This window comes from Lampetra fluviatilis, chromosome 2 (genome assembly GCF_964198595.1).
Source record: "Lampetra fluviatilis chromosome 2, kcLamFluv1.1, whole genome shotgun sequence".
Taxonomy (NCBI): domain Eukaryota; kingdom Metazoa; phylum Chordata; class Hyperoartia; order Petromyzontiformes; family Petromyzontidae; genus Lampetra; species Lampetra fluviatilis.
This window is the reverse complement of record NC_136276.1, coordinates 13,727,482-13,754,575: the sequence shown is the minus strand read 5'-3', so window position 1 is coordinate 13,754,575 and position 27,094 is coordinate 13,727,482. Positions and strand designations below refer to the sequence as shown.

General features: G+C 42.7%; 1 protein-coding gene across 1 annotated transcript; it reads left to right on the top strand.

Annotated features, from left to right (window-relative positions):
- On the top strand, positions 1–27,094 carry LOC144943190 (zinc transporter ZIP10-like). Its single transcript, XM_078870448.1, has 11 exons — positions 1–103; positions 17,439–18,805; positions 19,430–19,616; positions 20,919–20,945; positions 22,223–22,392; positions 22,902–23,069; positions 23,402–23,525; positions 24,206–24,658; positions 25,036–25,116; positions 25,378–25,568; positions 26,646–27,094. Exons 2-11 carry the CDS (start codon positions 17,441–17,443, stop codon positions 26,796–26,798), a joined length of 2,919 nt encoding a protein of 972 aa, XP_078726574.1. The 5' UTR covers positions 1–103; positions 17,439–17,440; the 3' UTR covers positions 26,799–27,094.

Below are 27,094 nucleotides of genomic sequence, written 5' to 3'. Positions count from 1 at the left end.
GGTAGGGAGCGAGGAGGAGGAGGTGGTGGAGGAGGAGGAGGGAGGCTGCGGCTGCACACGGCACACGCTGCGCACGGGCCGCGCTGCACACGGCACTCGCAAGGTACCGGGATATCGTCTGCGGTACACGGGGGGGGGGGGGGTGATGGTGATGCACACGGTACACGGGGGGGGTGTGATGCACACGGTGCACACGGAGCCCAGAGGGCCCAGCGCTCCACTTGGCTTTCTGTCGTGGCCGTTGTTTGCGACTTTCTCAATTCTCCTTTACTGACGAAGCGCCCGTGGCACGCGTCCCGCCCCGCCAAGAGGGGAGGGATGGGGGACAATGATGAGGACAAGATGGGATGGGGGGGACAATGATGAGGAGCAATAATTTTTGCCGGCTCGTGCCACATCTCGCACCTTCCATGTTAGGCTCGCACGCGGCCCACGTGTATCGAATTACGTGAGATTCGTTAACGCGGCGCAATAAATGCGTCGCTCGCTCGCTGCGACCCGCGCAATTTTTGTTGTTGTAACCTCGTGGGGCCCTCCCCCCTCCTCCTCCAGGCCGCGTGGTGGCCTAGCGGGGCGAGTAGGCCTCGGCACGTCCGCATTGCGGGGGCCGCGTGGTTGGCGCGCAGAGGCCGCGGACGTCTGCTGTGTGTGCTTGCCCCTACGCCGCAGAGCCCCGAGTTTGTGGGTGACGTCTCCAGCAGGGTCTCGGTCGTGCCGGCATCGTCAGAATCCTAATGGCCCCCCCCCCCCCCCCTGGTTCGTTACGGCCTCGTTCAGGAATCCCCCGAGCGAGATGTGAATGGCGTTGAAGCGCTTATTTGGCGGTGTCGCTGTTTTATTTAACGGTTGTGGGTTGATGAGAGGCCCTCATTGTCGTGCTTCTTAGGGCTGCGTTTAGTAAATCCAGAGGTTCCGTATCCGCCTAGTGGTGGTGGCCGCTGCACTTGACCTGCGGAGTTGATGGTGAGACGTCATGGTGATTGGTGGTAAAAGGTAATGCTCTCAATGAGTGATGGTAATGATTGGTGGTTCCGATGATGAGTGCTGGTCATTCCATGGTCACGGTGACGCCGATTAATTGTAATGAGTTGTGGGGATGAATGCTGGTTTGATAATGTTGGCTGGTGGTGGTGCATGCATAGCGATGGGTGGTGGTATTGAGCTGTTGATGGTGTGATAATTGATGATTATCTCAATTGTGGCAAAACCCTCAGGCTCCGATAGTGCTTGGTAATGGTGAGTTTTCATCCGTGAATGCTGGTGGCGATGAGTAGTTATCGAGATGAATAGCTGAGCTGGGCATGACATGTGAGGTTGATGGCCGTAATGGTGCCATTATGAGGTGGTGAGACGTGGTAAGTCACTAGGTTAGCAATGCGTGGTGGCAATTGCTCAGCAATGATGGGTGATTAGAACTCCGACCTTTGTCCTGAGACCATACTGACATGGTCTTCTCAGCTTATGGGGATATTTATCAACATGTATTATTAACTACGTTATTTCATGTCCTTTATGAAATTACACTTTATTACCACTTTCTTTAAATGCACGAATTTACGCATAATAGCAAGCAACACGTACAAAAAGTAATGACGTAATTTTCTCCAAATTGTAAACCCAACCGAAGCAGTGTTAAATTATTGGTACCACTGACAAGTAGCAATCTAAAGGACTATTCATGAGCAACACTAGATTCTAAAAGAGTGCCAATAGTCTTATGAGCACAGCCATTTAAATCCAGCGTAGAGTTCAAAGCTTTTGTGGCGTCGTATGGTTATCTGTAAGTGCCTTATAATGTAGGCTTCCTGCTAAAGTACAAATTACAGAAGATCAGCAAAACCATTAACTTACAGGGACTGGTTTAATCTCCCTCTCACCCTTACAGTGGCAACTAAGCCCTGCCCTGGAAACAATCGTCAATGATAGTGTCACGTATGCATCACCGTTCCGGTAAGAAAGGAAGTGAGAAGTTCTATCTACACTGCAATTTCGTGCCTAGAGCAGTACTTCGATTTACACCTAGAGGCTGTTATGATTGCCCGTTAAACACTTTAGAAGGTTGAACATCTTAATGCATTAGCTCTGTATCTAACACGGGGTCAATGGAACGACTACAGATACAATTATTCTTGAAAGGGTCACAAGCCCTACATATATCCATTACTATCTTAAGTTTAAGATTGGCCTCGCATCAAGGTAAATGACAAGATTTCGCCAATGGTTTTGTTTTATTTACAAAAAAAACTTTTGTGCTGGAATTGTATGAAAGGCATGCTGTAAATACAACATTTTTACTGTACTCGGTATTTTACACTTCAAAACTGAAACGTCAATAAAAAAGTATGCACAAGAGAGTTGATGTTGAGTTGGCACGTTATTGACCATATACTGTTTATACTAGTCTTGACATTGCAGAGAAATTTCAAGAATTTGTATCAACGGTACATGTTAAGTTTCTTAACGTTTGTCACAATGTATTTCGAAATGGACAATGAAACTTTATTCCCGTTTAATTTCCTGCATTTTTGAAACGCTAATAAAAGCCAGGAACCGAACAATATCCTTTCCAATTCACAAATTAGACCAGTGACTTACTGAGGTTGCTCTTCTGTGGACAACCTTCATCCAACTTTTTACGTCCGCTATTCTCAGTTTATTGTCAGATGTATCGTGTGCTTTTCTTTGCGGTTTTTATTAATTGATATTCATGAGTGCTACCAAATGGTTTTCCCCAGTAGTAAAGACGAAATTTCCCCCGTATAGCCTTAACAGACTCTTCAGTCAAGTGCTGTTAATGAGCAGCTACGTAGGATGGCACGGAAAATGAGGGAGTGGGTGGCCATAAATCATGCCTGGCCACCTTTGTCTCCCAAGTGGTGATGTTAACACACAGCACCAGGTACTCGTTTAACGTTGAGTCGACCTAGGGGAGGTGCAGGCCTGCTTCAGATAATCACCGGTTTTGGTCGTGAGTGGGTGGAATCGAACTTGGGTTCATCATGCTAACCACTACGCTACCGCTCCCCAGCAGTAAACACACACCACTGTTTAACCAAGGATTTATGTTTAAGCCTCTAGTCATCCTTTGCTCATAGGGAGGTCACTCATTCTCCTCTGCTGCCCACATATCTGCAACTCCCCCTGCCATCCATGCTGTCAAGTCCTTGTCTAAATGACTAAATCCATGCTCAAGACGTTATTTTTTTCCCTCTGCCGAGGATTGACTGCTTCTGTATAAAATCAACATGGTCACTGCTTCTGTACAGCATCTTGGACTACAGTCACATTTCTATGGTGTCTAAATCCAAGCTGTAGTATGTTGTATTTATACGAGTTGATATTTGCCATGTTTATACCAACAAAACATGTTAATGCATTTAAAAAAAAATGTTTAACAAACGTATCCATAATTGTTATAAGCTTAACCCTATGTTTGGCTAATATTTTGTTTTAAAAACCACATTGTCCACATTCCGAGTGATTTTGATTGAATTATGGTAATAGAATGTGAAAATTATATCCCGGGTGACAAAACATATGCCTCATCTTGTAAGAATGAAAAGTAAATAATTTAGAAAGTAGTAATTTCTCACAGCTTCATTACTATCACATGTGGAACAAAAATATACCACAAAAAGTGCCTTTGACTAGTGGTTTAAATTGTTGGTAAGTTAATGAGGTATTTTGTGGTTCCATGAATTAATGTGCTAGAGCTTTTTGTCGGGAAATGTCAGCATAAAGGCGTGGATGAACACGCACTCATTCGAATGTTAATTTGTGCTCCATATGCAGTTATTAAGCACATCAACTAAAGTAGTCGCTGCTCTCTGAGAAGGAAACGAGCTTAATGTGTCCGACATGCATTGAAACATTAATTAAAAACAGCATCTGGCTGGCCATATGGTGCCATTTCTAGAACCATAAAGTAAACTACATTAAAGTGGGGACTTATATAGGCAATTTTTGCTGCAATACAGTGTTCATTCAAATCAAAAAAATCCATTCATCACTTATACATTTTCTGACATTTTAAAGCCAAAGCAAATCTTTTGTCACTTGTAAATGCTAATTATAAGCTCATGCACACGTGTTTTGTTATGATGAAAATGTTTAGAAGATGTTATATTGGCACGACAACACGGTGTTATATAACACTATGTAACCCAATCTTTGTTCCTGAGTAGTAAGTGGTATTTCGTAATTGCTTATGCCTAAAAAGTATATAAAGTGGCTATTCCCGCAAACTTTGCTTTTGTGACCAGGACAGTGAATTTGTGTCTTTTCATTCGCATAAAGTAAAAAACAATATGAATACAAATTTACATATTTATACTAAAGTAATACAAAAATGACTACAAAAGATTTAGAAGCGAGTAGTTTTTCGATATTTACGATTATACTGTAAATCACTTTCACGAATCAACCCCAAATGTAGTTTCCCAACATGTGCTCGTTATGCTGTCTTTGGTAGCGGCGTTCAAAGTCCAGTATATCCTGGTGGAAGCATTCGCCTTGCTTCTCCGAGTACGCTCCCATGTTCTCCTTGAATTTATCAAGATGAGCATCAAGGATATGGACTTTGAGGAACATCCTGCAGCCCATTGTGCTGTAGTTCTTCACCAGTCTCAACCAGCTCCACAGTTTTCGACCTTATGATTGCCCAGGAAGCCACGAACCACTGCGACAAAGCTGTTCCAAGCCACTTTCTCCTTACTAGTGAGCTTCTTGGGGAATTCATTGCAATCAAGGATCTTCTTTATCTGTGGTCCGACGAAGACACCGGCTTTGACCTTTGCCTCAGACAGCTTAGGGAAGAAATCTTGAAGGTACTTGAGGGCTGCTGACTCCTTATCTACAGCTCTGACAATTTGTTTCATAAGGCCCACCAGTGGCTCCCACTTGACATTGTTCCTGTGGCCAGTCACGCCTGTGGTAGTGCGCCTTGGTGTATACATCTTTTGTAGTAATTTTTGTATTACTTTAGTATAAATCCATGTAGATTTGTATTCATATGTTGTGTTTTTCTGACTTTATGTGAAGGTAAAGACACATTCACCTGTTTTCTCATTGAAAATAGGTAAATGTAAAAATATCACTGTCCTGGTGACATGCAATGTTTGTGGAGAATAATAGCCATTTTCTGTACTTTTAAGGCATAAACAATTTGGAAAATAACACACTACCCAGGAACAAAACACAATGTTACACAGTGTAATCAAATAGCCAAGATCTATCCACAGCGATTTGAAGGCTTCCCGATGCTTATGCCACCCCTCGCGGTCCTGCAATGACAATCCATCTTCCGCACATGACCTGAGCTCATCACTCCATCCCTGCATTGATCATCCTCTTGGGTGTATTCTCTCCTTGAAATTTTATTCCATCACCGATCTCATCCATCCGTTGGGCCATCATCTGGTCCAGCTCAATCTCACTTTATTTCCTTAACAGTCAATATGGTGTCTCCAATTTAGAAAACTATAGGTGTATTCTTAAATAAAACTACTGTTCTTTACATTCTAGCATACAGTTTTCTAACTTTCTTCGCTTCAAAATTGGAGATACCATAATGACTTTTAAGGGAATCAAGTGGACTTCAGAAGTCATTTGATGACTCTCAATCGAGAGTACATTTTTTGGAGAAAAAATCCACTTGTTCGTTTTGCATAAAACATTGGCTCGAATAGAATGGAGGTGTTACAGTTCATGGCTTCTAAAGTTTTCCTCATAGATTACTTGGAACATTACGTTTTGTGGGTGATAATGCTAAGCAGATGTAGAGTGTAATCTGTTAATTACTGAATGAAAAGTTTTCCCAAATTTAAATTCAAATTTAGAATAATTGTTATGACTTAAGATTCACAAGAAACAGATTCTTCATGTTCACAGCCATTATATGTGGTATTGAGTGACAAGTGGGACCACAATTTCACTCAGGACAACCAATAAGGCCGATAATTTAGCATAAAGCAATTTTCAGATGGCTTCGGAGTGGTCATACATCCACTCTTTTTGCAAAAGCCAAATTCATGATTGTTGCAAAGCTTACTGCAGTTTGCGGATTTAATAAATTACTATAAGTGCAAACAGGGCTAACAAATTGTGCATAATTGTATGCCTTTTCATAATCATAGAGCTTGTAATACTCTATTTTTGTAATTGTGAACATCTTTATATGCTTTGTTATTTTCTCAAGCATGGTTTACATTCAACTTCAAAATGCTGTAAGGTTGGGAAGTGGATGAGTAAAATATATATTTTTAAATTCTGCTTGAATTAAACATTTGGTCGTTGGATATATTTTATTATTAATGCATTATCAGATTCTACATTGTACCATCATATGTGATTTGATCATATCTCCTATTTGTACCAAAATAATGGTAACTAATAAGTGTACCATTTGTGTCTTGAGAGACCACTATTTGTGAGTTTTATACTGTACTGTATTCACTTACTGTATTCACTTAGCATAAAATTACAGCCCATATGCCCATGCCAAAAATACAATGTACAGTTTAGAACTTAACAATATGACATTAAAGTGCAAGTAAAAAAATATCAATAACCATAGACAGATTTGTTGTATCTATTCATTTTTATCAATGCTGACTGCAGACCTGTACTGAATGTGGCAATGGTGCTTAAATAAGCTGCTGATTGTATTGCACAGTTGGCTGCCTGCTCTTGTTTTTGTATCACTTTGTTGTAGTTTTTGTTGCACATGGCATAGCTTAGATATTGCTTTGCCTTGAATGTTTGCACAATTCCATCCATATCTAGGTGTTTAGCGCATACAGTGCATCCCTAACAGCACCACGGCAAACCCGTCTTGACAATTTTAACTCTGAACGATCTCAACAATGTTTAGATGATTACCCCAGTGTCTAGACCACGAAGGATTTCAGGCATGCTGTGTGCGGAGAAATGTCCTGGTTGTCTGTTATAGCTGATGCGCATGTCTCCACAATGTAGCTGTATATGCTGATGGCAGTTGGTTTGTTGGGCAATTGGCTGCTTGAGTTGGCTAAAGCGAGGCTGTGATTGTTTAATGTATTACTGTAGATAGACCTAGTCAAATTATTACTTTACACATGTCACTTGTTCTTTTGATGCTTTTTAAATGTCCCTCTGGTGTTAAGGAACACATGTAAAATCGTTTAGTCATATGCATATAAATGCAAATGTTCTGCTGCGAATTATATAATTTGGTGAGCTCACTGTCAGTCTGGTGTTTATGTGATGCAAGTATAACAGTCGAAGACAAGCTTCCTTTCTGCTCCTTATATAGGCCGATTACATAAACTGTGAGGTATGCAGTACACATACTGCTGTGACGTGCTGAACAGTAATCGTGCATCTCAGTGTCACATTTCACGGTCAGGCGATGTCAAGTTTGGTTGGGTGGCTGTTGTAAATAATGCACTGTTTTCAAAACCTTTTAGTACTGGTGTAAGCCAGTGAATGTTGTGTTATATCTTGGCACATCTGTGAAAGAGCTTCATAGCTCATTGGATTCCTCCAGTCTCAAAGATTTTGGGTAGATCTTTTCTGTAGAACATCTTGTGATGTGGTCACAATTTGGTTGCTTTTTAAAGTCCAAATTCTATTGTATGTTCAGTGCTGCATGCCTTTGTAGTGTTGACAAAGTGGGCAATGCCGCTACATCTTGATAGATCCGCAGTGTGGTGTTACAGCAAAGCATCGTGATGTGCCTGGATCTGTGTGGTTTACTGTGAATTGTACATCATGAAAGCCAGGGATTGTCCTGTATAGCCATCTGTTATAGCTATGAATGCTAAATATGGTGGTGAAGGTGTCATCAAATCTCCTGGTTGGGAGCGGTGCTCGGAGCTGACGATCGAAATTGAAATAAAGCGGAGGTGCATCGAATGATGGTAGCACAGTAGGAAAGCAAACATAATTCTGCTACAGTAAATCTGAAATTTCTCTGTGACTCTCTTGATGGCACACTTGTGTATAAGAAGCAGTGTGTTATATTTGGAACTGAAGATCATCCTGTAAACTGTATTGCCTTTCATATGTTTTTGAGGAACAGCTTGAGTGCAGTACTGTATTGTGAAATGGAGTTAGTAGGCAACCATATGTTATGTTTTATAGTAACGTGTCATACTTTTTCTTTTGAGCTTCTTTCCTCAGTTCCATTTGGCTTTCTTGCCATGCCATGTGATGAAGGATATGTTCAGAATATCACAGAGCATTGTCAGGAAATGGCCTGCAGAAGCGATTTTTCACAAGACCTTTCCCATTAAGTGGCCGTTTTATCCTTTGGAGTGCAGGGTGGTGGACTGTCCCACAAGCTTTGCTGTGAGATTTTAGTATGACAGTCAAACACATTTTATATCAGTCATATCTTGTGCTAGATAAAATGTGATGATGCATATTTGTGTGCAGTCGTTGGCGACTGGGCTGTGCTTGGAAACCCTGGTTAAGTATGGCCTCGGCGCTCTACCCAGTCACCTCTGCTAATTTATCAAACTAGTTTTATTTATATTGTTCAATTTGACGTTTTTTAAACCAACAAAGATTTGGAATTTACTGTTTTAATTTTCATTGTTGGGATTTGGTTGGATGTGAAAGTGTACTTAAAATGCAGATAGTCCTGTCAGTCTTTGTGAGTAGCTTATTAAACTGTCGAAGTTAATAATGAGATACAAACTTAATCATGTGCAGTCTGGGAATCCTCATAGAAATATTTAAATGCCCATAATCATCCCTGATCTATCCACTGCTGGATGAAAGCCTCCCCAAGCTGCCACCATTTCTCCATGGTCTTGTGATGAAAAAGTTCATTTAACTCGGGGGTCGGTAACCAAAATAACAAGAAGAGCCATTTTTTTCTAATTTGGTCAAATATATATATTTCAAAAGCTGCAATGCATGTGAATACGAGACGTTTCCGAATAAATAATGTCACAAATCAGTCCTTAAAGAGCCGCATGTGGCTCCGGAGCCACAGGTTGCTGCACCCTGATCTAGCTTCTTGCACAAAATCTGATCTCCTTGCTCCATCTCTATGGTGAACGTTCTTTCTAGCGCATTCCTTTGGCTGTTCATCATTGGTCTCAAACACTGGCCATCACTTGAGTGGTCATCACTTCTCACAATGTGTCCGACCAAAGTACATTTTCTTTTAAGGTATCTTAATAGTCAATATTGTCTTGACTTGCATATATTCTTCAATCCATATTTCTCTATCTAATTGTAATTCCAATCTTGCACCTCTCCCTGTTTCTTTATTAACTTTTCAGCTTTGTTTTATTTTCTTTGTCATTATCTATTTTCTGATACATTTGTAGCGATGTCGATGGGCTGTGTACACTTACCTGCAGGGGCAGTCAGGGTCCAGCAGGGGCAGTCGTTATATCCCTAGTCCAAAAGCAGGTGGGGGCTGCGGGGTGTTCCAAGATCCCCCGGGACCCCTCCCGATAGGAGGGGGCTACGGGGTGTCCTATGATCCCCCGGAGCCCCCTCTGGAACTCTCTGGAACGTAGGCGGAGTCAGGGCTGACGCACAGGTGCTGGGTATAAAAGCCGGACCCCGGGAAGGGTCCGGGACCAGTCCAAGACAGAAGCCAGAAGACCAGCTAGATAGGACCATGGGACCCCTAGCCCCGCTGCCCTTGTAAGGGCCGGGACTGTGTGGCTCAGTGGTGAGACCTTGGGAACCGCCGGCCCGACATCCTTGTAAGGGCCGGGTCCGAGTGGGCCAGTGGTTGGAACCCGCACCCTGCCTAGGTCAGGTTAGAGTAGCCTCCCTTAGGCACCCATAGCCGGAGGACCCAGAGTCGTGGTCCCGTGTTAAGACACGTTAGCCCGGAGGCAGTACCTCCCCAGGCAATGGTTAGAAGGGCCGTTGCCCTGAGTCTGGGCTATACTGCCAAGTATTTGTATTGAATAAAGTGTTGCCTCCAAGATCCGTCTCCGACGTCGCTAGAATTCACTCCACATTTAATAGCAGGTACTGTATGTTATACACTGATTGAAACTTTGCGTGCATATCTTAACTTAAAGCTTTCGTGACTGCAGGAATTCATATTCTTTGGGTCTTTCGGTAAAGTCACGTAGATAGGTTCAAAGAAAATAACAAACTACGACGTTTCGATCGCAACACAAGTGGTTGTTATCAGGCTGAAAAAGATAGGAAAGCTGCTGAGGCAGACTGTTTTAAAGGTTTGAAATGGGTGTAGCCCAAGGTTCATAAACGAAGTGTGCGGGCTATTGGTGTTAATGTGAGAAATTAGCATGTTAATGTGAGATCGGAGGGTGACCTCCACGACGAGCACGCGGAGGTGGCTCTGTTAATGTGAGAGAAATTAGCATGTAATGTAAGATCGCAGAGCCGCAGCCACGTCGGCGCACAAGATGGCTGAGAAATGTAACCTGTTAATGTAAAATCAGAGAGCCGCAAATAACAACTAACATCGGAAGGTAGGATGGAAACATTACAGCCAGTTATGACTTAAACTGGTGAATAACGTCCTTTCAATTATTTCTCAGTTTGTACCTATCTTCTTGGTTGAAATTGTGTCTATAAATATGGATGGCTTCATAAACTAATCTTTGTTGATAGCCAGTGGGTTTGCAAAGTACCTTTGTCTTGGAGAAATACATTTCGTGTCAGCCCACCACATTAAAACAATGATCAGTCACGGCCGAGGTGTTGGTCATACCATGTTTCAGATCGGCCTCATGCACCCTTGGTCAATTATAATCTTTACAGGCATTTACCCAAGAAATCAAGGGACGAGGAGACGAGAATCGGACCTGTCAATTTAACAGTGCCAATACATACCTGCGCTGTGATTTTGCCAATGATGCCCAATGAGCCACCGTTCGCGGCAAAGCACGGCACTTCAACGGGGGCATAGGATACGGCATTTAGCGGTCAAAATATAAATTAGCTCTGAAATGATGGTTGCCGACGCACCAGTATCGACGAGAATCCTAAAATTGACCCCCTCGATGAAACGAATAATGATGGACGAACCTGCGGTCGCGGCAACTATCCTATAGGCCAGCTCCGACCACTGACCTGGTCAGAGCGGCCAGTCAGCCCGATGGCATTCTGAACTCGCCGACGCCCAACGAAAACGAGAACCGGCGCAACAAGATGAGTGAGGTGGATTCAGGGACCGAGTGTGCGAGGTGCCGCGACTCGCCTTAGGTTGCATTGGAGAGGAGGATGATAGCTGTGGTCCAGAGTTAAGTCGTCGTGGCTCTCGGCAACCCGACGAGACGTGGCCCTGCAGGCCGCAGTTGTAGCAGATGGTGAGGCCCCGCTCCGGACGAGGTCATGTCCTCTCCCGGTGTTGGAAGCCATCCCGTCGCGCCATGCCGTCCCTTCTCAAACCTCCGCCCCAGGTCGATGCGCAGGCTTGGGCAGGCTCCAAATCCTCCAGTGTAACCTGCGCCTCACAAGGCGCAGTATACGCCACCAGCCCCTTCTCCCCTTGCAAGAGCAAGTGTGCCTGGATGCACCTTGCAACTTTGAGGGAGCATAAGTCGTCGTCGTCGATGGCGTGGATGACGACGTGAAGATCTCGCGTCAACGCCTGCAGCTTCTCGAGGACCAGAGAGTCGAGTCCCTCCTTGTCTATCCTGGGGAAGGCGGCCTTCGCCAACGCCAGCAGCGCGCTGTGGAAGGCGAGGGGCGTCTCTGCTTCCCCCTGCCTCCGCGCAGCAAACCGATGGCGTGTGTTGGACGGCGGTCCGTAGATCACCGCCATCTGCTTGAGTGCCTGCTCCAGTGAGAACCTGTCCCCCGGCGGGATGGTGACAAACGCCGCCAGAACGTCGTCGTCTAGGGCGGCGGGAAGCGCTCAGCGCCTCCGCCTCTGTTCACCCCGCCATCTCGCTGTTGGAGAGGAAGCGCCGCTGGAAGGCCGCCCAAGTTGCCTCCAGCTGCTGAAATTCTTTGAGGACGGGTAGTCGGCATTGAAGAGACGAGACGTGCACCGGCGATCGCAGTGCAGCTTCGGTTTTGGCAGGAACTTCGCTCCGCCAACAAGATGGCGGCCGTATGCGCGGGCTGCGCCGCGGAGGCTCCCAATTTGCAGAAATCTTGAGCGGGAACCGCGGAAGTTTTGGCGGGAACCGCAGAAGTTTTGGCGGGAATCGCGGACATTTCGGCGGGAACTGTGGCCCCGCGCGGCTCCATCTCTCCTCCGCCGCTGACTCCTCGCAGTGGATCTCGGCGATAATGGACGCCGCAGCATGGAGAAGCTCAGTAAGGCGGGAGTGTGTTGCCCGGAGCACCTTCCCCGACGGTGGTGAGCCGTCGTGCGGCCGGACAGCGTGCTGCTCCGTCGGCGGCGCCTTGCCTCCCTCCTCCGGAGTCGCCATCCCCGGGGCTGTTGAATTACCGCCTTGTTCATCCGATGTCCTGGTACATATTTTCCCTCTAGTATCCATAATTTATAGTTATTTAACTAAATAACTTTTGGCCACTTCCGACACCAGTTGTAGTGGGCTCAAACGGAGACTCAGACGTACCAGTTGGAAGCAACACATTTATTCATACCAACACTTACAAAAGGGGTAACTGCCCCTTTACCAGACATTAACCTATGGTGGTGGTCCACCAGGCTAACTACACTTGGAGTAGTTACAATGGACTGGACCCAAGCTTGGGTCCAGGTCCCATGTCGGTCTTGTCTTCAGGCAGAGGAGTCGCACGTAGATTATTGAGGATCACAACAGCAACCGGTCCCGCTGGGAGACTGGCTTTTATCCTCTGTTGCGGGGCTCGCTCCACCCCTAGCCACGACCCCCTTCTCGAACTCTCGAAGAGGATCTCCGCTTGACACGTGGTCCCCCTTTTGGGGGGTCCCCGGGTAGACTCCTCCAGTCACGTGTCCTCCGGGGTCAATCAGAGTGCCATGGCCCCGTGAAACCTCGTTCCCGAAGCCGGCACTCTCCGCACCCTATCCTGTAGGACTGGCACTGCACCCAGTACAGGGTGCCACTGGTTGCTGGCAGTCCGTGCTCGAGCTCCGCTAGGGCCGGTACTGCATCCGCGTGCCTTTCCCAGGTTGGCCACACACAGCGACATCCAGCAATGTCACTACATATGTAATTACATATATACAGTAGGAATATTTTCCCCGTGTGTCTTCTGAAAAAATCTTAATCAGGTCAAGATAAACTATTTTGGATTAAAATAATTTTATTCGGATTTAAAGTATGATGTCACAGGACATTACTGAGCTACATCACCTAACTTATCTGCTTTCTTGGCCAAGTAATATCACGTGGCATCGGATGATGTCACTTGTGAACACAACGATATGGAAAATGATGGCAAATTACCAGAAAATTAAAAAAATCTCTGAAATTGTCCTTATAATCCCAAAATCTGATATTTTTTAAAATTTGAAACTCATCCTTGCATGAAAAAATCTAACCAAATGTTTTGTTATAATGATGGTCTAACCTTCCATAATTGACTAATATGTTAGTCTTGTTCATTCAGCATGATTTGACGTGAAATTTAAAATCCAGGTATTAAGTGTTCTGTGGTTTTCGTAGATACGTTTTATAAACAAGTTGACACAATTGTATTTATTTTACTCTGCATATTCTTTGTTGGTAAATGAGGTTGACTTGAGGTAAATTACCTTCAGGAAGATTGTCTACGTGGTGACTGAATTGACTTCAAGCATGGTTCACCAGTGGCTATGATGGGATTTTGTCGACCAGCATAACTTACAAACATTAAATATAAGTCGCCCGTGCTGTTGACGGGTAGCATAAATGGCTTCAGGTTTTTAAGTGATTTTCAAGGACAGATGGTGAAATATGGACTTGTGCTTTGCAGTAAGGCTGTAAATAATTTGATAAAATACTGTGTCCTGTGCTTAAACTGAAATACCATAGAGCATTGTGAAATATTGCTATATCAAGTTGGTGTGATGCTGCAGGCTTTTGGAAGAAGATGCCAAGTTGAGTACTGTATAACACATTTCAATCACAGCTCGCAATTCACTGTGCTATAATACACATGACATTAGAAACACAGATTGAAACATATTTAGCTACCTTACCTTATTGACATCCTCAGGTTCCGTAAATGTATATTCCCGTCTTTCATGCTGATGAAAGACAGATATGTCTTTCAGGCTTTGCTTGAAAAAGTATGAGAACTGAACACATTTTTATTATAATTGCCGTATATGAGCCTGTTTAAAAATAGAATAAGGCTGTGATGATTTTGTAGGCCTTTATATAGCAAGCACATACTATATTTGAGGAAGCTTTTTGACAAATAATAAAGTGCATGATTTTAAATATCAAGCTTCAAAAATTTCCCTTTTATTGTTTTCTCATTTGCTTGTCACATTAAACACAAAGTACAATATGTTTTCAAAGGGAACATTTCATTAAAAAATGTACAAGTGACTGCATTCAAGTAGTTTTTATCAATGCCTTTTGAAAGGGCAGGAGACCATATTGGTGTGATTAATGGGGGATAGAGAGGATATGACTATAAAAGATGCATTACATAATCCAGCAGGGCCATACGTGCATGCATGGTCCTTGTGATGGATAGCACTAAGTTTAGCGTCAATCTGAACAGAGGGCCCCCTTTGACAAGTGAGCAGATAGTGGTGTACTCACTGCATTGAGAAACCTGCTAAGCGGTGTACTTTTAACATTTCTTTGCTTCACCGTTTTGGCTTGAGGATTGTTATTATTCTCTTGAGGCTGCCATAGACACTGTACAGAAACAAGGTCTCGATCTGGGACTTGAGAAGGGTCAGGGAGTCAACAGCAGAGATGGCTGGGGGGGAAGGGAGTCGTAGGCCATGGAAGCAGGAGAGGAGAATGAGTAAGCTGAATGTTGACTGGAGAGGGCACGGATGGGAGTATATTGAGATGGGGGGGGGGGAGGTAGTCAGGGAAGAGACTGTGAAGAATCTTAAAGATGATAAATGTGATCTTGAAATTGGTCCAGGATTGAATTGGGACTTAGTGGCGAGATCAGCGTATCATTTATGGAGCAGCCTGCTAAGGTAATTGTTTTTGAGATGAGAGATTTGGACACGCTGTCGGGGAGCGAGTTACAATAATCAAGTCAGAATGTGTTTAAGGTGTAGATGAGATTGTCGACGATAGCTGAGGTTAGGATATGTCACGTGCAAGAATATGCTGCACAGGTGGAGGTATGAGATCCTACAGAGGTAACATATGGGAAGAGAAAGAGAGCTCAGTGCCCATGTTAATTGGAATGTCCCATGATGGAATGTTTCACTTTGCCAGTATAATATTAAGAGTTTATGAGGTGCTGCATCCACATGCTCTCCATTCTAAAACGTTTGTATTATGAACCAAACTTACATTTTAACTAAATCTTGAGTGACATACACAACAGATGCAGTTTTAAAGACACATTTTGATTTAAAATACCACAGCAAGGCCTCTCAATTTCAGAATCAGGAAAACTAAGCAAGTCACGAAATAAAAAAAAATTAAGTGTATAAGTACAAATTGCAGAAGTACATCAAATCCTGCAGATTTTTTAACACCAAATGCGATCTTGGGCAAGGCAGCAAAACAAAAACAGGCCCTCAGCTGAATTCTGCAATGATTACTCAATACATATTCATTTAAGAACTTAGCCTGTACATATATCTGAAGATCAATTGCAGTGTCAACTACAGTTATTGTAGTAATGTATTGTAAGAATTGTTTAGATGATAGTTAATGACCTTGATTTTGACGTATTCCCCACCAGTTGTGTTAGATGATTGCATAACCCATGGTGTGATTGCTATTATGAGCTCAAGTGAATTTACACACCTGGGGGGCCACTTGGTGAGTGATAGAGGGCAGACTATCAGTCCTCTGGCTTAGGAAATTACGTGGGGAAGACAATGTTGTGGTGCATTTAAGAGTTTGGGAGTGAACGCTACCTCCAAATGGGGACGGGTTGAGCTGAATTGTGCCCAACAGATAATTGTCGCCTTCCCAAGCGTGTGACACAAGACTGATAGTGAAGTGGGCGCTGAGCTTCGCAGTTGGCCGCTGCCTTGCTCAGGGCAGCACGTATCGCCTTCTCGCCTTCTCGCCTTGTAGCCTACAGCTGCGGCTAAGGTGGTGGCTCACATTTGAAGGTAATGCAGCTTTGTCCTAAACCTAATAATAATACTCGTTTGACTCTTGTAATACATTTGCAGTTTAGGTTCCGAACTAACGATTTAAGTTCAATGTTGAAGGTGGTTATATTTTGTTGTGATCCAGTAGTGTCCTTTTGTATGTTGGATTCCGTATGGCGTTGAAAATGTATTACTGTGCGTTTGTTGTTCTTTTATTAAAATGTAATATTTAAAATAGTTAAAACTAAATCTTGACCAGTACATCTTACAGTACACATCGTGAACATAAATTTTAAGAATGAAATAATTTAATTAATATCCTTATGCTTGAAAGGTATCTTGTGACTGATTCACTGCATATAATATATCTGTTTAAAATAGAATAAGCACACCAATGCATCCATGTATAATGTATTTTGTATTTAAATAATGCATTTGTGGTGTTTGTATTTAATGCATTATAATTTTAAAAAAATATAACCATGACACAAAGCATTTAATAAGACTAAAGGTTAGATTTCAACTTTTTTTTTTCAAATGTAGTCTGTTTTAAATACAGTGTAATTTGCAGTAAGCTTTGCCAAATGGTGTCAACCCAATTCGATGAAGGCAGAGTAAGTGCATGTCTCTAATGAGGTGGCTGACAATTAATGTACACATGGCTGTGGCTAATTTGTGGGAAAACTCTTCGGTGTGTCTGATGCATGCTGCTGCACGCACAAATGGATTATATTATTATAAAAAAAAATCCAGACACTCTTATTGTACGGACTTGTGAATTATTCTCGTAAATGGTACAGCCGACCCAAGTATGGTTCACGCTGGAAAAAAAATGTGATTACGATGTTATTGTATGAACGTTATAGATTGAACCACCTGTCATGTTGATGTTATTTTCCCTTTTTTTGGTATTAGAAGTCATGTTTAACTTGTGAATTAAGTTGGGCTTTTTGGTTGTATTTAATACAATAATTTGTCCCTTAATTATTGGTTCAAACTGTTGGTATTACATATTCATTTAAAATATTACAATATTAAAAACTACATTAACTTTGCACTGTTGACATTAAGGTTGGTCATGTGTGTTATGCATTCTAGCAGTACATAATGTGACTGGTTAGAAAAAAACGTTACTGATGTCATGTTTCCATTGACACCGTCTGCGTCATCGTTTTATATTACGCAGCATGATTTTGTCTGCCATGCTGCACATTGAAATGTTGTTTTTAAAATCATTATTATTTTTGATTCATACATTGAAACAGCTTGGCTGTCAGAAGGAGACTGAGCTGTGGTGGTTGTTGCTCATTCTTGTTTGTAGTGATGAGAGGCAGCAAGGGGCACACCAAATTCTGCTTCGTCTGCCTCCTGACGACCCTGCTCTTCCATGGCCACTGCTGCAATGAGGACCACGGCCACTCTCATGATCACCATGGCGTGAGCCCCGATTCGGCCCAGCAATACGAGGACGACAACGGGCACGGGCACGCCTTACACACGCGTGATGACCCACGGGATGCCAACCCCCCTGACGCACAGCCAGCCAGCGACGGGGGGGACGACAATCGCGGCGACCCCCACCACGACTACCAGATCAGCGAGGAACCCTACCCGAGCAGGAACACGAGGCAGAAGCCGTCTGTGAACTCAGTAGCAGCGGAGAAGCAAAAGTATTATTTGCAGCTTCTGTTCTTGCGGTACGGCTCCGACAAGGGGCTTACTTTCCAGGGACTGGAGAAGCTTCTGGCTAGCCTAGGACTGGGGGTTGTGCGTTTTCCTGAGGCAGGCTTCAGAGCTGCACACACCAGCAGTCACTCCAACTCACATGACGGAGGCCATGCACATGTTCATGCTCGTGGAAAACAGGAGGAGCAGGGCGATCATAGTCATGGCAAAGGTCATGGCCACGAGCACACAAGCAGTAATGTGCACGAGCAGCAGAATGAAAATGATCAAGCTGTCGCGCTTAAACACACACATGAAGAAGTACATGCTCTTGAACAAGACCCAACACTTGAACACAAACACCCACAGGATCATAACCATGGAGTAGGCCATGACCACATTCATGAGCAGGACCATGATCACACACACGATCATGATGTTGCCCACAATCACGATAAAAGCAGGCATGGTCACAACCAGGCTACGGGAAATAACTCTGTTCCTGAACACTCCATTGGCAGTACAAAGACTCCTATCACACAGCACTTGCACGTGCATGTCCACGCACGTGTAGAAAATGATGGACTGACGGAGAGTCGGTATGTTCATGCACGCACAGATGCCAGCCCTCTAAATGGCACCAGTAGTCAACCAAGTAGCAGAGGGGGACAGTCTCACATGGTAAGCAGACAGTTCGTTCCACACAAGCCCACATCCAGTAATGGCACAGAAAGTCTTGTCAGTCAAACAGAGATTCCACGTGCTGCACAGCGTCTCATGCAAAAATCCCCAAAACCATCTAGGAGGAGAATAAAGCAACACATTGGAAAGAGTCAAACAAGCACTGCAGGGACTGCTGCGGCTGCTACCCAGGAGTCTCCATCAAGCACAAAGCAGATTGAGCAATGGTCAAAAAGGGTACAGAGACACTTGGGGCGGGATGCTGATCATCACCATGACACCGGGGATCACAATGAACTGGAGCTGCACGCAATGGCTGAAAACGGGCATGTGCATGATGAGGTAACACCTTGGTTTTCTATATCTCGCATGAATGTAAAAAATGTTTTTTTAATTAAAATTCATTGCCTACATGTAAATTAGTTTATTTTAATTTTCTTCTAATTTATGTTGGAAAATGAGAATTAAAAGTCATTGACATAAAATAAATTATATTGGTGATGTTGGCCTTGACCTTTTATCTCTGGCCAATGCTTGCAATGATTATCCATCTTGGGTACAATGCACAAGATGTATAATCGTGTTAAAACTCTGTTAGGAATTGGGAGACTCATTATTGTATGTTGGCAAAGACAATTTGGTCAACTGCCATGTCTCTTAAGATCTGATTGAACTATAAGTCATATAACTGGCTTCTAAATTCTCGGAAGCCTCGTGTTGTTTCTATAAAACCACGTTTAGTTTGAAAACTTGCTTTCCAGATGCAATGTGAACCATTACCATTTAAGAAAATATAACGTCTGACAAAATATCCATTAATTGTGGATTGTTTGGGTCAGTTTGAGCAAAGCCTTGAGTTATGAATATGTACACACTGCATATGTGAGCACGTGTATGTTCACACGTGTTTGCAATGTGCACGTTATGTACCAAAGTGAAATTTGATTTTATGCTGTTCTTCCACAGTGCCTGAACGCGAGCCGACTATTCCACAACTTTGGCTTGGATGTAGATAGTGCTGTGATCAACACTGAACTGTTCTCCTACCTGTGTCCAGCCATCCTCTACCAAATTGACAGCCAGGCCTGTCTCAAACATCCAGAGCCTCCCAACACAATTGATTTGCCATCAAGCACCGACTCCAACATGCCAGGTACATTTTCACCATGATTCATGATAATGTTAACTTTAAAGTGTTGATTCAAGTCTCTTGCATAAACGGTGTACCTGACTCACAATTTATATGACCATTGCATATGAGTTATATGTAGGAAATTGTGAGCTTTGGATTGTCCCCGTCGTACAGCCAATTTTATTCAATTTACATTAATTATTTTCTGTGACCATATAATGTAATGTGTAGGGTCTTAGAAAATAATGTAAATTGAATTAAACTGGTTGTACCCCGAGGACGGGCCACAATGCACATTTTCCTAACTTTGACAAAACACTGCTCGTATCAAATACAGTAATCAAGGCGCAAAGGATACTTAAGGGTGCATTGCATAAATTCTTATTATCTTAAAAAAAAGATAATTGTGATTTATTTCAGAACATGTTGTTAATTGGGAAACATTCCAACAATTGTAGTGCCCACTGGAGCTTATCTAATAAACTTAGTGTTTTTCGTCTTTCGTTCTGATTCTTTTGGTCTTAATAGAGCTTGAGTGATTTATTTTTAATTTCATCAGCAATAGCTTGGTAAGATTCGACAAGAGAAAATTCAACAGACAGTCATGCATATTCATTAAAGTCTAATAACGTGTTGGAAACAGTTTTTTTAATCTATAATTAAAATTTACAATTATTAAATGCATTTTAATTACCAGTAAATGCTTTTTAAATACTACAAGTATTGCATGCACAATCGCCGTTCTTGATGGATGTCTGCTGTAATGCCGTTAACCTAACCACAACTGTTATTTCCCATCCCTTGCACTTTCTGCCTAAACAACTGCCTGCAGATGCGTCTGGTAAGCTGCTCACATTTTTATAAGTAAATGCATCACCATTTCTGAACATGTAAATTTCCTTATTCTTAGCTAATACTGCAATATGATATTCTTTATTGTCAATTCAAATACATGAGTGGTGTGCAAATTTGTGCATTGTGCTTAAAATAAAACAGCACAAGAGGATCACTGCTATCTAGCAACCGTGAGAATGAGGTTGCTCTTTTTCTTGGATATAAATATACACATGGTTGGTTTATTCTGGGCTGCAAGATTTTTCGTTATTGACAAAGGGAACTTTTAAAATTATTAAAATATTTTCTCATTAATAAGCTTAACTGAATTTGATATGTTACTTAAATTAAAAGTGTATTTTATTTTCAGAAGGATTTTCTTTCTTATATAATGTCAATCCAGTGCAGGATCTGTACCTCTCAATGCCATGTTGGTTATTGGGCATATTTCACCATACTTCACCCGCTTGTGGGTTGGTTCAGGAGGAGGGGCCAAGACCGTCTTATATATCACTTGTTTCACTGATCGCACAGTGGTTAGCGCACTGTGCTGTGAACCCAGTTGCGAGAGTTTGATTCTCAGCCTTCACCAACATCAATTGCAAATGATATCTAAACCAGTCTTGGGCCCCCCTTCAACAACTACATTAACCAGCATGGTAAAGTATGGTTAAACAACCCCCCATGACTAACATTGCATGGGAGAGGCATTGATGCAGTAGTGGATTGACAGAAGGTTGTCAATTGTCAGTAATAAAGCTGTAATTCTACGGCCTCATGAGGTACCAAAATGTGGCTTAATTTACATAGTTTTTGTATCTAAACTTGCAATTCCTTACGTGCTTGATATCCAAGTAGATTGTTTTGACCTCTTTTAAACATTCCAATATGGAGTCTATAGGCAATATGTGCACACGAATTCCGCAATAAATCATAGTTATGTGTAGTTTCACCATACACGGTGCTATTTTAGCATCCCCATCCACACATCAGTTCTTTCCAGCGTGAAATTGGGTGAGAAGCTTGATATGTGGATGGATCTCAACTGTGAGAGAGCATCAGTGTCTAGTGGCAACTTACTGCCTTAACACTATAAAGGGACCCATAGCCCAACTAAGCTTCACACATAAATATATCTTGGCACTCGCCATTGTACTAAAGTAAGTGACAATACACGGTGTTTACTTGGGTATCCCAAAATGTATATATGTGTTGGAATAGGTGGAGAATGGTATATGGAAGGGATCCATATCAATGTGTGGTTGTCACGAGCTGATGAACAAGTCGCTGTTGGCTGTCATTCTTGACACTTGATTGAATGCAATGCAATAAAGTGAATATACACGTAATTTATTTAAGTGTCAAAGCTAATATTCTGTTATGACTCTTTGTTAAAGCTCGGTGAACTGTGGTGATGGACTCGGGGCCCACACTATGAGTTATTGCCACCACATTTGAAATATTTGTATCTAGGGTTTAAACATGTGTGGCTTTAAACATGTAATGACTAGAATTTCCACTAATGGGGCTTCTACTTTGAATACATGCCTTTATAGACAACATTGTTAGAAATAAATGCAAATGGTTTAATTAATTTACAAAGCAGAAATTGTAACATTTACGACCACGGTACATTCATTTGTAAGCTGTCGATTTTCATCACAACCCATATCTTGTACAACCTGTAATGGAACTAAACCTCATTCTGCAATATTTCGGATTGGCCTTTGTATGCAGCAATGTATGTGTCTTGCTGAGAAATGTGCATGATTCTCGTTACCTTGCTGTTGCAGCCTGGGGCTGGGGCTTCCTTTCCATCACCATCATTTCCATGCTATCTCTGCTGGGCGTGGCCATTGTGCCGATGATGAACCAGGTGTTTTTCAAGTACCTGCTGACCTTTTTGGTTGCTCTGGCTGTGGGCACGCTGAGCGGTGACGCCTTGCTGCACCTTCTGCCCCACGTACGTTTGGAGCGTGCGTGTGTACCTGCACGGTCTGCCGACCGATGGGTCTCGTTCTAACACCACACACGCACATTGCATATGTGCATAAGCACAAGAAGCCCTCTTTTCATGCTGCTCAGCATGCAGTTATGCAATTGTGCACATTTAGCACAAAAACAAATGCAGATGTATGGAGGCAAGTGCTGTTTTTGCCTTGTACGGTACACAAGGAGTGTGTCGGAAGCACTGGGCTCAGCCACCTTTGTCTCCAGTGATGATGTTTGTACACTGCAATTCAAACGGAGTTTCATAGGCTAGGTTAAGAGAGTTTTTTTCCCGCGAATAAGTCGGTATCACAGCTAATAACTGAGTCGGTATTGTAAAATAGTGCCCTACTTACCATTTTTTTTATGTGGCACATAATTTCGCACATAGCGTGCGTTATCATGAGAATGTATTTTTTTCCACTCGGACATTGCAGATTTACACAAGCACTGCTCTTAAGTGAAACTGTGTGCTGTGTGCAGTCGCAAAACTCGCATTCACATAATGGACATGATGACCACGACCACATCCTGGACAGTGACAATCATCTGGACGGAATCTGGAAGGGCCTCACTGGCCTAGGTGGTATTTACCTCATGTTTATTGTGGAACACTTGCTGGCACTTTTCAAGCACTACAAACCAGATAAGGTAAGATGTGGCTGCAACCTGATTAAAAAAAAGGATATTGGCACTGACATGTTTTGTTTTGCTTGAGATTGATTGCAAAAATATTTGAACATGAGCTTATTTTAATTTTAATTGTATAAAGTTTGGGAATACATCATAACCTTTGAAATATAAATTATGTACAAATTAATTACTTGTAACCTATCGTGTCGGTAAAATAAATAGTTTTGTGATGTTAATTCCTAGCATAAACACAACATTTAAAAGTCATTTGATTTGTTGATTTTAAACATTTCCTTTTATGAAAAAATCATCTCAACAAAGTAAATGTCGGTCACTGCGTTTATTTTCAGAACAAAAAGAAGAAGAAAGGGCGCAAGGTTAAAGAGGCAGAGAAGTGTGTTGGAAGGAAATTGTCCAACCACAACCTGTCTGGCAGCACAGAACTCGAGCTGATCTCTGTTAAGCAACACAACAGTGAGTCATCAGCCTGCCCCTGGGAAGTGTGGACATGCTCGGCAGTTCTCTGGCATATTGAGGTTTTCTCAAAATATAAAAGTAGTGTACAGGGTTGTCCTCTGTTGCCTCTTGTATTAAAGGTTAATTGTAGATGTGTGTGTGTGCAGACATCGGTGTTTGTTTTCTTATCTTATCGATGTGGTTTAAGGTCACTGTGGCTCAAAGACTATTTTCTGGGACAGGCAGCTTTTTAAAAATAAATGCATTATGTATTAACTGCAGAATGAACGTTTAAGAGCATTGCTAGCCTTTATAACAGAAAAGCATGTTCCTACCTAGCCCTGCAGGCTTCCTATATTAGATTTTGGGCTGCATACATGAATTGAACTCGGTGACATGGGTTTTAAATAAAGTGAGCAGAACAACATTTTTAATATGGCTTAACAAAGCTATTCACCTTTTGGTAAATGTATGTACATACCATTCTTAACCTTTTCACATTTAAATTAATCACTGGAAAGCATCATGGAGCATCAAGCTGTTTCATGCAGTTGTAAACAAATCAATTGATCTTAAGTATTAACTTGATGTTGAACATTGGATTATTGCATAGACCATTAAAAGCTTGGGCACATGTTTGGAAATGTTAAATAGGTGCGACCGAGCATCTGCATACAACTTGTATTGTTTCTCATTAGACCACCAGCACCACTACTCTTGCGACGTGAATGGTGCAGCAACACATGCATCCAAGTCACACGAGGACCATCATAACCATTCCGTGCCTCCGGAAGAGGAGGCCATGATCTGCCATGGGTCACACGATGATGAAGACGATCACTATCATGATGAGCAACCGCAGAAGCAGCCAGTGGGAGCTCAAGCAGATGGAAAACAGGTTGGTGGTTACGATATGTCCGACGGAGAGGCGGCTACGCCTACCATGACAACCTCGGCCTCGGGGGTGTCGGACAAGTCGAGCAACCACCACCACCATCACCACCACCACCTGCACCATCACCATTCGCATGGCCACTGCACGGGAGAGGAGGAGGCGGTGGAGGACGTGCGCGATGCCGGGGTATCCAGCATCGCGTGGATGGTCATCCTTGGCGACGGCGTGCACAACTTCAGTGACGGCCTGGCCATCGGTACGCATCCTCACCCGTGCGTCTCATGGGTTTATTGCCATGCATATGTAGGTGTTTGTGTATGGGTGTCAATCAATTGTTATGCATGCATGTCTGTAAAGAAATAATATGAGATACACTGAGCAGAATCGGGTGGCCTAGGATTAACGAAAATACGTCATTTGCCCAAAGACACATTTGCCACTCATTGGCGACCTTTAGAATGGTGGCCTGTTAAGTTCACTTCATATAACCTACAAATTATAAATATATAGTCTATTGTATTCAGGGATTTGCTTTAAATAACTTAAGCATATTCAATTTGTTCTCTTAATGACCTAACCAAGTATTTTTTGTGGATTGTGCACATACTCTGGTCATGATGAATTTCCTTGCAGGGGCTGCATTCAGTGATAGTACCAGTGTTGGACTCAGCACCTCAATCGCTGTCTTCTGTCATGAGCTGCCTCATGAGCTTGGTAAGAAAGCCACTTTGTTTGATCATTTTTCATTAAGGCCATAAATGATTGAAGATTAAAATTACATGCGATGAAGCACTTGTTTTATAACCAACTTCATTACGTTTTAAATATACTGTAATTTATAATAAGCAAATGCTCTAAGTTGGATACACGTAAACTGCTTGAAGCTGGCATGTGAGAATTAAAGGTTGACGGTTGTGTTTTGCCATTTCTATGCATATGCATCTCAACTTGTGTTGTTGTATTGGTTCTGTGCAGGTGACTTTGCAGTCCTGCTCAAAGCAGGCATGTCAGTGAAGCAGGCTATTGTGTACAATCTGCTGTCAGCATTGCTGGGCTACCTGGGATTGGTCATTGGCACGGCGGTGGGGCAGTACACACACAGCGTCACCACCTGGATCTTTGCTGCGACGGCTGGGATCTTTCTCTACGTGGCTCTTGTGGACATGGTGCGTTTGCTGACCATTGAATGTACAGCAATGGCATTCATAATCAACGTTTTTGGGTTAGATCGCGTTATTTATAAATGTGTCGTAACCCTCCACCACCCGACACGGCCAATCAGCAAAAAAAGTGTCACGTTGACAAAAAGACAAATAGTTCACTACTTTAGCCGACCGGTGTGTTGAAACGTGAAACCACAACATTTACAATTTGTGAGTACGACGTTTCACTGGTAATTGCATCCAGCATCATCGGGCAATTCGCCAGAATCCAGAATCATTGCCCGATGATGCTGGATGCAATTACCAGCGAAACGTCGTACTCAAAAATTGTAAATGTTGTGGTTTCACGCTTCAACACACCGGTGGGCTAAAGTAGTGAACTATTTGTCTTTTTGTCAGCGTGACACTTTTTTTGCTGCTTGACCATGTCGGGTGGTGGAGGGTTACGACACATTTATAAATAACGCGATCTAACCGAAAAACGTTGATTATGAATAATATTGGTCGCGAAAGCCTACGTGTTAAACTGAGTAATGGCATTAGCTGATTAAATTGCATCACCCTACCACACACAGTCCTTGAGCTACGATCATATATTGAACTTGATGGTACCACCTGAGGTGGCATAACTTTAGTCATTCCAATTTCTCTACGTAACCAATGACACAGTAAGTTAACTGTTAACCTTTTGAAATAAGTGGGTTATCAAATAATTCACTCGTATTAGCCGTATAAATAAATCGTATAAATAAAGTTTTTCTAACTTTAGTGATACCAATTTCTGCTCTGTTCCATAGACTAGCACAGTTGCCATGGTTACACATTGTTCTAGTTTTAAATACTCAAGGGCCATTGTTGCAATTAAAACCACTCCATACCTCGCTATGTTATACAAAATGTCACGGACATTTAGTTTTCATATCTTATATTTAAAAAGTGTAAAGCTTTCTATGTATAGTCCCATAATTGTGCATAGCAATCACATAGCTTGTGTTTAAATATGGACCTTTAGCCCAGATAATTCCTGCCTTGTGCTTTTGATAACATATGATTTGCTTTTTATATTACTGCCCTTTACAGCTTCCTGAGATGCTGCACTGTGAGGTTGACAGCCACAGCTATGGAAGACTCGGCTGCTTCCTGCTGCAAAACCTGGGGCTGCTCATGGGTTTTGGCATTATGCTGGTTATCGCACGGTATGAGGAGCACATCAAGATAGACTTAGGCCCCTGAGCAACAACAAGTAACCCCTGTGGCCGCCCTGCCCTTCGTTCGGGCCACTGTCCTCTACTCCAAGCTCTAATTTCCAGATGCCACCGTGTTGCTGCTTAATTGGTGTTGGTCTCTCTGTCCAGTGGCCAGAATTTGTAGTTTACTTTGCTCCCCCTATATGAAGTATACGATGTGGTCTTGGCATATACTACCTGATGTTCATTACAGAAATCTGTATTGTGATCTGGAATCTTAACCATGACAATGTTACATCAAATCAGCTTGATTGCTTGATCCAGTATAAAACATTATTAAGA

Coding starts and splice junctions, on each gene's coding strand:
- LOC144943190 (XM_078870448.1), top strand. CDS start 17,441: ATGAGAGGCAGCAAGGGGCACACCAAATTCTGCTTCGTCTGCCTCCTG. Junction 19,617..20,918: donor CACCGACTCCAACATGCCAG/GTACATTTTCAC, acceptor GTTCAGGAGGAG/GGGCCAAGACCGTCTTATAT. Junction 20,946..22,222: donor GACCGTCTTATATATCACTT/GTTTCACTGATC, acceptor TTGCTGTTGCAG/CCTGGGGCTGGGGCTTCCTT.